The sequence below is a fragment of the Gallinula chloropus genome, assembly GCF_964237585.1.
Source record: "Gallinula chloropus genome assembly, chromosome: Z".
NCBI lineage: Eukaryota > Metazoa > Chordata > Aves > Gruiformes > Rallidae > Gallinula > Gallinula chloropus.
In genome coordinates, this window is record NC_140089.1 from 58,172,692 (window position 1) to 58,184,524 (window position 11,833).

General features: G+C 41.8%; 1 protein-coding gene across 1 annotated transcript in view; it reads left to right on the forward strand.

Moving 5' to 3' along the window:
- The window catches only part of SHB (SH2 domain containing adaptor protein B), a gene marked incomplete at both ends in the record, with an annotated part of 71,566 nt that extends 60,650 nt beyond the window's left edge, over window positions 1-10,916 (forward strand). The window contains one exon of the mRNA XM_084278925.1: window positions 10,733-10,916. Coding sequence (XP_084135051.1) covers window positions 10,733-10,916 — 184 coding nt within the window. The remainder of the gene's footprint in view (window positions 1-10,732) is intronic.
- Between the last annotated feature and the right edge of the window lie 917 nt (window positions 10,917-11,833).

The following is an 11,833-nucleotide window of genomic DNA, read 5'->3' on the forward strand; positions in this document are numbered from 1 at the left end:
GAATGTGGATTCAGACTTAGATGTATGGAATAATTTTTTTATGAGGGTGGTGAACCTGGAACAGGTTCCTCAGAGAAGCTGTAGATGCCCCATCCCTGTAAACATTCACAGTCAGATTGGCTGGGGCTTTGAACAACCTGATCTAGTTGAATATGGCCCTGCTTGTTGCCAGGGCGTGGACTGGATGACCTTTGAAGGTCCTTCCAACTCAAAACTACTCTACTTCTAGCTTAAGCAGTCCTATATCTTCCCCTGTGAGATTTTAAGAGAGATTTCAAGTCTCTGTGTTCTTTCACAATTTTATTGCCTTCAGGAAGAAGTAAGGTAAGAAGTGTTGCAGGGATGCAGCCATTTCAGATGATTTTGTGCTCTTTCCAGTGCTTCATCTTTCAGTGACATTTACATAAGACTTTGTTTCACTCCTCGTTTTCACCAGGACAGATATATGGCTTGTATAGAAGTGTTCAAATCAGTTGTAGTTGGCAGAGTTACACATAAACACAATAGCAACCAGCCATCCCTTCCTCTGAAGGGATTTGTATACTCAAGTTAATGGCAGTGATTCCACTGCTGGAAGTAAAATTATTTCTGTTTACGGGAAAGTGTTCCTGAAACATTGATTTGTACACTAAGTTTCTGGCTGATGTCACTGGTAGGCAATTAATTTCCATTATGAACACTAGAGAAAGAGTAGGATATGCAACTGTAAAAAACTCTAAAGGAGCTGCATGCGTTGGACTGCTGGTGTGAGCATGATTAGGATTATATGTAGGTGCCTCACTGCAGGGTTTCTGATAAAGTCAGCTGAATAAGAGACTCTTTGTAATATTAAATGTGCCCTACAAAGTATATGAGCTTCCACAGCAATTTGTTAGGAGGAGACATGCTAAACCCTAGTGGGAAAACTCTAGTGAATGCAAGCCCCTGTTTGGTGGGAGGTTTATTTTGGGATGTGACACCTGCTCTCTTCCCCTCCCCCCCAGTAACTGATGAAGCCTGATGTTTCTATTGTATCCTTGGACTGATGCTTTTGCATCTTTACCATCTTAATAATATATAGGCAAGCACAACTGGAGAGCTCAAGAAGTGACACAGGTATGTTGTATGAGCAGAAGGATGATATCAGAGAGGTGATGACCGCCTGGGAAGTGAATCAGCAGCAGGAACAGAAGCAATATGTTGTGAGTCACTATGCTGTGAGCCAGCAATTTTTTTTCAGTTAAATGTCATACATTTCTGATTCAGGGTAAAAGAAAGAATGACACCTTGATTTTTTTATTAAGTGAGGGTGATTTAATAGCTTCATGTGGCAAGATTTAAAAAAAATCAAACCCCGAATCCAAACAAACAACAAAAAATCCCACACACATTCTTACTCTAGTTCTTGGGTTTCTGCTTTTTTTAATCTAGTAACAAAAGCCTAACTTTAGGTTTCCTAAAAACAGCATTGTGAAGCAATGGGAATCTATACAAATATTGTATTTGAAAGTTACATGATGCTAGCACTTGCTGTATTTCATTTAATACAGCAATATTGGACAGTGGGTATGTCTCTGAAGACCCTCTTTTCCAATAGCAGGAAAGCTTTCTGTGTTCTGTTGCCTTTGAGAGGGCAGGTAGGCAGGCTTAACTGGGATGGGGAATTTGCACGACTTGATTGTCCGAATCAAATTCCAAAAATGACCATACCATATGTATGTAACAAGCATCAAATTCGCTTCTTCTTTTCCAAACTAAAATGCACCTGTACATAAAACATCAATCAGGTACATTTAAGTTGCTTATGTCAAATGTCTGTTGAGGTGACAGTGGTGTATCTGGAGAAAATTAGTTGCATGTGAACTAGCTACCTCTGGGGGCCCCAGAGGTGGTCTTGGTGATTTACAGAGTCATGTGTTAGTCATCTCAGAAACAAGGATTTGTTGTTGTTTATGACATATGTTTGAGGTAAAAAACCCCCATTTTTCTATGGATTGTGATCGAGAGAGATGGGCCTTCTTGTCCACATTGTTTAAATTCTCCATAGCAGAAGAGGGAAGGAATGTGATCTACCTTCCCAAACAAAATGATCCCAAAGGTCTGTGGAGCAGCTAAGCATTCTTTTTTACCTCCTCCAGCAGTGCTGCATTGTCCCTTGTGTTTCTCCTTGTCCATATTCCTTCAGGGTTGTGTTGTAAGTATTTGACCCACCCACTCTTTTCTTACACCCCATTTTAGTTACCTAAGGCTGGGTAAAATCTGGAGACCCATAGTGTAGTAACTTTGTAGTGGCCAGGGCTCCCAGTCTCTGGCTAACATTAAAATGCCTGGTTGCAAGCTCCTTAAATTAGGTCAGTTCATTACTAGCAAGCAGGCTGATGAAAGAACTGGGAGTAGATGTGACAGGCAAGAAGACAGCCATCACTCAGTTACAGGTTTTAGGTGTTCAGCAATAACTTCACGGCACATTGATCTCATGGAAGTGCCTTCCTAATGTAACAATAAACCAGCATCTCAGTGTTACTTTAAATCTTTGCTCAGTGAGGACCAGCCAGCAGCTGGGCTCTACTAGGTAATTCCTTCTACCAGGATTTCCCGTTCTCAAGGCTCTTCGCAGCAGTGTGCATCATGCCTGCACCACTTCATTTCCTGACTCAAGTTTTGATGTTGGGAAACGTTATTCTCGAATTTACATTAGGATTATTTCAGAAGTCAGCTACATGTGCACACTGTAAGTAAAAGCAGTAATGGACTCGGCTTTCTGCTCTGTCAGGTAATTTCTACAGAATCATTGCCAGTGGAGGGAGAACAATGGTGAATCGAGACAGAATGGTGTCTACTGACGACACGATCTTGTGGACTCAGACATTTGGTTTTCACTAAGTAGGAAAGGGGACTGCAAGCAAAGTTTTTTCTGTCATAGTGAAAACGCAGTGTTGATCTGTAGAAGAAGGTCCTGTTTTCTGGAAGTTGAGAACATAGACTGTGGGTTTTGAACTAATGCTGGACTTGGTCACTTTTAGTTGATTTAAAATGCATAATGCATTCGTGAAATGTAACTGTTATGATACTGAACAAAAGCATGAGTTTCTTACTGTCAGTATAATTTATAAAGAGGTAGATGCATTTCTGGTGGCTCTCTAGAGTTGAGTAAAAGTATTTAGAAGTGTATTCATAGTGTGTGGTTAGCCTAAACACTAATGATGTGTGTGTGGTTGTTAGCAAACAGCAAGGATCTTGTCAATTTTAAGCTACACATCCTTACTGCCTTCAAGTCAGCAGATGGGAATTCCTTCTAGAAAATGGTGCCTGAGCCCAATAGAGTGATACTCACATGCGTTGTATGCTGTTGTAAATGGGCCCTAGATCGCAGGGGAAGAGACATTGTTTACAGTAACGTCAGGCAGTGGCTTTTGGATAGTGAATGACAATGCTGTTTATTTTGTTCTTGAAATGGAGAGCTGGGTTAGGAAAAGCAGCGGACAGGTCTGCCTCTTAATGGCTCTAGTAAAGGATTTTTCAAAGTAATTGTTCATCTGAGGAGTAAAACCCAGTTTTCCAGAGGAGATTTTAAGTTAGTTCCTTTTTGTGGTAGGTTAGCATGAAATATTACAGGTTTTGTTCAAAGTGACAGTATATAACATCAAATTTTGAGATGGAAAGGCATTTCAGAATGGGAAAACAAAACAACACAATATGTATTTCCTACGTTGCTAGAATGTGGGCTTTTTCTGGTATTACTGTAAAGTTACTACTTTTTTCCTCGTCCAAATGACATTTCAGTAGAATGAATGCAGAAAATCTTTTCTGACAAAACAGCACTTTTTTCAGCTAAAACAGAATTTGAAGGGTGCTAATTTACTACTTTTCTGATTTTGAACACGAATGATGTTTCAAAGCCATTCACATTTTCTGGGGAAAAAATACTAGCTTTAATTAATATTTCTTGAATATTCACATATTACATTTCAGACATAAGATCAAAAGAAGCACAGTCTGCACAATTCCTTTGTCATCCACGCTGTGTTGTGAAAACTGAAGGAAAATGTGTGGGAAAGCTGTAATTCACAGTTACTTGGTTTTACGGTTATGTTGAAAAACATTCTAAAAAATGTCTGTTAGTCATGTATCAAGTATTATGTCTGTGTAAATGTCTCTCTTTGGAGAGTTCCACAGCAATTTGTTGCAGGGATTAGCAGCTAGGAATTCTGCAGTTCTGTATTTGAAACTCATGGGAATGGTTGCAGTAGGGAAAGGGAGTGGTTGCAGTAGGGAAAGGAAGGAGAGAATACTGTTGGTCATGGCACTGTTTTGTCATTGTTTTCCCTTAGTTGAACATAAACTCAGGAGAAAATTGTTACAAAGTTTGAGAAACCATAGTGACATTCAGAATTCACACTAACAGTATCATAAGATATCGATCAGACCCCAGTGTGTCTTATCTCAAGGCACTGGCTTTCATCAGGGTTCTTCACATATATGAATTTGGGATTTCTATTTAGGTTATGCTCTTTGAAAACTTGGCAGTTTCTAATATTTACTGAGGTTGAAAGAGCTGAGAAATCTGTGTAACAAAACTGGGACTATTCACTATCAGGTATGTATTCCACTTACGCTTTTTCAGGTAGACTCCAACAGTGCTTAGAAAACGAAGCAGAAACCAATTCAAGCCACCTGAAATTTCAGTAATCTCTCTGCATACAGAAATCAGAGCTTAGATCAAAAGGATTTTAAGGAGAGGAGATGGGGAGTTGTTGGTCTAGGAGCAGTAGTGGGAGCAATGGGAAGCAGCACAGAAGGATCCCTAATTTAGATAAAGACAGTTTAAAATCTTATACACCTGGAATTGCTTAATTCAAGGGCTAAGTTCAAGGTACTGAACTGAATTTTTCTTCCATTTTATTCTTTATTCTAGGAGATGAGAAATGTCTGGTTTGATATTTCTAGCTGCAACTATTGACACCTCAGTTGGTTTACTTGAAACAAGGAGGGCAGATAACAGATTCACAATGTAATTTTTGAGAACTAAAAGGGGGTAGGAGGGAGAGAAGGATGAAGGAATTTGAAAACATAATCTTTGCTTTCATCCTGCAGTAAGCTTGGAATAATGCTCAATTTGAAAGTTCTGGACATACAGAAGAGTGGCCAGGATAGAAATTAGAACTCAGCCCATCTTTAGCTCTGGTAGTGATCAGGAACATGTTAACTCTTGGCTACAAACATTAGCCGTAAGTAAAATAGTTAATTAACTAAATGCTTTTGCCTCTCAGTTCTCTATTGTGAACAAAAAATTTGCATGCTTGGCGTTGCATAGCTTTGAAGTCAGTTTCACACAACTCCCACTTGCCACCTCTGCTCTTCCTCAACCTTTGTAGAAAGTGACCTCTGAAATCCATTTTCGATGGTTTTCCATTCAGACTAGGTTTTACATGATTAAAGTAACTCTGGAGCTTTTAGGGCAATGAAAAATCCCATAGAAATACATGGGGAAAAGCAGATCGGGGGGTGATTATTTTTTGGTGTGATTATTTTGCAAGAAACCACAATAAAATCCACATCCATTTTAAACCAGCCACAAAATGCTATTACAGGAAAGACCTGCAAAAGACAAACTTTAGGTTTTGCCCTGCTCTAAAAGCTGAAGAAACACCACATATGCTGAAGGAGAGAAACTGCAAAGAAGATAGGACATGTATGGAGGTGGGAAATAACCACTTTTCAACAGTCAAAATGGTAGGTTAGCTGGCCAACCATTTCCTCCCACTTTTCCAAAACACTGCCTTGAAAAGAAAATGGAAGCTAATGCTTGAGTGAGAGCCATTACAGACATCACTGAATAATCAGAAGAGAGCTGAAAATGAAGGTGAATGAAGATAACTGATAACTGAATGAAGATAACCTCACAGGTTTTCATCTGCATGTAACCAGCTGACTGTTGAATCATGTGTGATGTTCCCCAAAGATCCTGGTTAGCAGTTGGTTTCAACAGAAAAGCTATGTGCAAATAAATTTCCAGGTTTGTTGGTCCTGTTGGTTGGTTGTAAACCTACGCTCTGTAAGTTGAAAGCCAGTACTGCTTGTCTCCTTATCACTACACCACTCCCCATTAAGAGTCCCTCTCCAGCTTTCTCATAGGCCTCCCATTAGGTACTGGAAGGCTGCAATAATGTCTCCCAGGAGATTTGTCTTCTGTAGTCCTCATCTAGGCACACTGCACTAGGTCCATGTCCGTTTTGTGTTGTGGGCTCCAGAGCTGAATCAGTGATCCAGGCGGGGTCTCACAAGAGGGGAATAGAATCATCCCTTCTACCCCACAAGCAAGTTCATTTTCTTACTGATTTTAACATTACAGGCCTATGCCCCTTAGAAATTATACGGCAAACTGCCTGAAAAGAAGGGATTTGCAGTGACATCAAATGGCTGTAAGTAAGATAGAAATGTCAGAAATCAGTGATGGAGTTTTGATCCTCAGAATTCAAACTACATGTGAATTGCATGAGGATGACCCTTCTGCCTCCAGTCCTACTAGTTTTGTATGCTAGTGATTTTAAGTCACCTGTCACAAAAGGAATTGATTTAGTCTAAATGCTGCCCTACATTCTTCATGGAAAATTAATTGACCAATTACCAGGAATAATGATCCAAGAGGTACATAGTAGCTACTGGTAATATGGGTCAGCAGCTGCAAAAGTGCATAATGTATTATTAGAGATCATGTGTTTCAGGAGTGGTTGCTTTTGCCACTAGGGTCAATTTGATTAGCAGTATTTCGTAGTCTTCTTGATTAAAAAATTCTTTTTGTTATGACAATGAGTGATATCCAGTATTGGTGTGAATTGAAGTAAAGATTGTGTACATTAATGAAATGCATTACCTGCTGGGCAGTTCTCTGTCATTGCAGCTTGCTCTTCAAACATGTTCTATCAAAGGAAGAGAAGTAGTAGGGCAGCTGGAGCTGCCTCGTGCAGCATCAGTATGAGCCACAGGCAGTGCTTTGGTGAAACAGTATGATGACAGAACTGTTAAGTTCATGCTTCAGCTGCTTTGCAGTGAAGGGTGAAAACAGCAACAGAAAGATGCTTTTGTTTGTAAGCAAATGGTTTGAAGCTGGCTGCCAAGTGTCTAGTCCAACCTTCTGCTCCAAGCAGGACACACCCAGCAGTGCTCTGTATAGGCATAAATGGAAAAATTTGGAGGATGGAGACCTCCTGGCCTTTCTGAGCCTGGTCCTAGGGCTAAACTGCTCTCATAAAGAAGCTTTTCCCTCCATTCAGTAGGAACTGTCTTTCTTACTTGTTGACTCACTTCCTACTTCTGAGAAATTTAACTCTTATCTGTAACTCTTCCTTTTAGACAATGGATGACTGTTACCTGACACTCTCAGCCCATTCTTGTACCTCACATGCTTCCAGTTCCAGACTATGTTTAGTGGCTCTGCTCTGGGCTTGCTGTAGTGTTGGCTTCTCTTTTTTATGGGCAGGCCCTTACACCAGGTACAACTACAGATGCAGTCTCACCAGTGCTCCATAGAGGAAGTAGACACTTTGTTCCAGAAGCTGGCTATGCATCCTGGGCTGCAGCAGGCATTCATGAGCAGACTGTAGAATCACATTCTGTGTCCTGTCCACCATGGTTTCTCTTCTGGGCAAACATGCCCTAGATTGCACTTCTGCCTGGGTTTAATTCCTCGCAAGAGCAGAGCCTTCTGTTTGCGTTGGTTGAAATCCATCACTCTGCTACCCATAATTTCTAGGTCACGTTCTTTTTCACTCACCTTCACAAAGAGTATGGTCTCTCTAAAGGCTGATCTGTTGTGATATAGATGAGATGCTTCTTGTTTGTGGAATTCTGGTAGCCATAAATATTGTATACTGTAAGCTCAATGACTATATACTACCCAAACTTAAGTATCTACATAAGTCCTTACTAGGGAAGGAGCAGCTCTCTGTTATGAGTGCATGGCTTGTAGCAGTTTGTTTACATTATATGCATTTTCCTTCTGCACTGCCCTTGCCTTTCCTGCATTATAGGGCACTTGGCAAATTGTTCTTGTTACTGTGCTCCTAAACTACCATGCACCTGTGATGTGCATACTTTTAAGGCATTTTGTAGCAAAGCAGTTGCATGGTGAACTAAAGGAAGGGAACAATACATCTGTCCTCATAATGAAGTATTTAAATATGCCACCTTTATTTAAAGGAAACAATTTAGGGAGCTATTATGATCCAAAAGATTTTTTTTTCCTCTAAGAAAAGCAAGATTTTAAGTGTGATAAGTAAGATTTTAGTACCTGCATTGGTTTCTGCTCACTAGAAAGGACCACTTCATCAGAGACTCATTGAACATATCTAAGACATATGACTGTGCTGCAAACACTTCTGGAGGGCATTCATGCTATGCCTTCTGACTAGGAAATGACAGTGTAGTGGGTTGACCCTGGCTGGAGACCAGATGCCCACCAAAGCTGCTCTGTCACTCCCCTCTTCAGCTGGATGCAGGGAGAAAATGTATAATGAAAGGCTTGTAGGTCGAGACAAGAACAGGGAGTGATCATTTAGCAATTACTGTCATGGGCAAAACAGACTTAACAAGGAATAAAAGGCATCTAATTTATTACCTAATGAAAACAGAGTAGGATAATGAGAAATAAAACCAAATCCTAAAACACCTCTGCCCATCCCTCCCTTCTTCCTGAGTTCAACTTTATTCATGATTTATTTCCTTCTTCCCCCAAGCAGCACAGGAGGATGGGGAATGGGGGTTGTAGTCAGTTCATCACAAGTCATCAAGTTGCTGCTCCTTCCTCCTCAGAGGGAGGACTCTTCACCTGCTCCAGTATGGACTTCTCCGGTGGGAGGCCTTCCCAAAGGGGCTTCAGTTCTTCAGACATACTTGGAAGAAATGGCAGTTTGGAGCCTGGAAGTTAGGGAGTGGAACATCGAGCAAGCTGTAAAAACCCTCTAGTCTTCATTTAGTTAGCATCTTGAAATATGGAACTGTCCTTTGTTCTTGTTTTGTCCTGGCTAAACTCAGCACTCTTAAAATAGCCTACATGACATGCCAAAGATAGCAGACACTGACTGAAGGGTCACTGCTGGGAAGAGGTGAGGTCAACTCTACCATCTTCTGTAATACATGGCAGTGTGGGTGCTGCCCATCAGAGTGGTATTTTCTTAGATGGTGTCACAGTTTTGCGTAGCTGGGTGCTGAGAGAGACTGGGAGCTGCAGAAAAAGACTGCTGTAAGGAGCAGCTAGAGTTCTCTGCAGGCCCCAAAGGGCTGACCAAGGCCAAGCCAACCGGCAATAGTTACAGCACCTCTGGGAATCGCATATAGGAGAGGAAAAAAAAAAAAAAAAACGCAGGCAGGTGCATTTTGCCACAACAGGAGGGAAAAAGGGAGCAAAATCCTGATTAAAGTCTGCTAAGAAGGGTGGGGGCAGAGGTAGAGGTGTTTTAAGATCTGGAAAAGGAAAACAGATCATGAAGAAGTGACCAAGAACCCCATTTTCCCAGTCCCCGCCCCCCACCCCCTACCCGTGCCACAATGAGGGGGAAGAAGGGAGCGAAATCATGACAAAAGGGAAGTCTGTTAAGAACGGAGGAATGGGGAGAAAGGTGCTACTGAGAACCCCATTTTCCCCAGTCCCTGCCCCGCTCCCGCCACAACGGGAGGGAAGAAGGGAGCAAAATCTTGACTGAAGTCTGCTAATGAGGGACAGGGGAAGGTCTTTTAAGATCTGATTGCACTTTTACCATTACCCATTTCTGGTTTCACTGTGTGTGTAGTGAAGTGTAATAAATTAGGTAGTTTTCTTTCCTTCACTCTGTGTTGATTCTGTTTTACCCATGTCATTGATGACAGGATGATCTCTCCCTGTCCTTACATTGACTCCTAAGCCTCTCAATATATACTTCCTCCACTGTCCAACTACAGAGGGGAGTAACAGACTGACTTTGGTGGGCATCTGGCCTCCAGCCAGGGCTAAACCACCACAGCTTTTGCAGGAGCAAAGAAGAGAGTTGTTATGCCACTCTTTGTTTCCCTTTATAATCATGAACCTTACCTCAAAGAAGCATTGTGTTGTGCATCAAAGCAGTTCATCTAGGAATTGAATGCTTCTGGCGTAGAAGTCACAGACAGTCTTAGTGCAGTGCAGGTAAAAGCCTTTATGCCTTTGATCTTGGGAATGGACTTACCTGATGAAGTTTCCCCATCTGAAGCCACCAGGTTCTGCACATAGCCATGTTCTGGGCAATTGCTGTCAGGGTGGGGTGGAGGTCTGTCCGGAGGCTTGGGCAGGGCAGGCCTTACCTGAGCAGACCTTATGGTTTGCTCTGTGTCTGTGAAGAGATCCTCAGGCCTCTGAGAGGCAAAAACCAATGGTACCTTCTGGTCCAGAAATGATGATTTGCTGGAGTGGAAAGTTCACAGGAAACCACTGGGGGTGAGAGGACAGGAAAGGGGTTGTTCTTTGGCATGCCTTTGGATCATTCCAGGATAAGACAGCCTTGCACCTGGATTCAGAGAGCACAGGTAGTGGAAAGAAAATATAAAGTGTGTTGGTCTGTTCCTGGAGGTTTGCATCTGGCAGTCACTGTCTGCCAGAGTATGGCCACTAACTTGGCCTGTCACTTAGAAACTGTCTGCATTTTGTTCTCCTACATTCCCCTACATCATGAAGGAGGTCCTCTCGCAGTTCTGCTCCCCTCTTTATGCAGAAACATGAACTAACGCTTTGCTTTCCTTGCAGGAGCAGTCAAGGGTTTATGCACATGAAGCTGATGAAGACCAAAGAGAAATACATCCTGGGTCAGAACAGTCCTCCCTTCGACAGCGTTCCTGAAGTCATCCACTACTACACTACAAAAAAGCTGCCAATCAGAGGAGCAGAACACTTGTCACTGCTCTACCCTGTGGCTGTGCGGACCCTCTGATAGCACAGTCTCACCCCTTCCTGTGGATGGGAGGCGAGAGTTAAGCGAGGTTGCACAGAGTTCGTTGCCAGAGTTCAGTGCTTAGGTCTGTGATACAGAGTGGCAGCCTTTAGTCTTGGCAGTGGAAGCACTCTGCAGAGCTGTGTGTGGGACTGTGAGTGTGGTACGCTTATGCTACAGCATGCCTCTAGAACTGTGCTTCTACATAAAAGAAATTTTGATTTAGAGCAAGGAGAACAGATAACCTTGCCAGGGCTTTTCTGTGAATGGAAGTACTTCCCAGTGAAGTTCTTATTCCATGTTTTGAGCAGAATCAACAAGTAAAACACCAACAGCTTTTATTTTCTTTTTACCCTGAGAAACTTCTCCATGTGAAAGAGTAACATGATTCTGAGGGACTCTAGGGTGTTCTTCTCCTAGGGGCCTGAGAAGGAGCTGCTTAGCAGACAAGTCCCTCTGGCTCAGGTCACTTAGCTTGGTGGGGTTTTTCATGCAGTTTCTTGGGGTAGTCAAATATTGATCTCCTATTAGGCATACAATCTTAAAATAATTTTGTGAAAGCAGTTATGGTCAATTATTTATGAATATGGGATATAATTAAAATGGAGTTTGTTATATATTTTTATCCTTTCTGGTACAATAATCTCTTCAGGGATACCATCTTATTTTGCAAGTTTCATTCACTGATGCAGACAACTAATTCTGTTTGGGGCGGTTACACCAAAATGTTTTAAGTAGTTGAGAATGAATCATTTTAATGTGAGGGTTAGTATTTATGCATGAGAGTGGTCAAAGGCTTTTATAAAGCTTTAGTAGGCAAAATCTTGACTTGCTGATTCATCTGGATTAAGTTGTCACACTGTGGTAGCAGACTAACAAGTCACACTGCCTTTCCATAAGATGACTTGCAGCTGTGT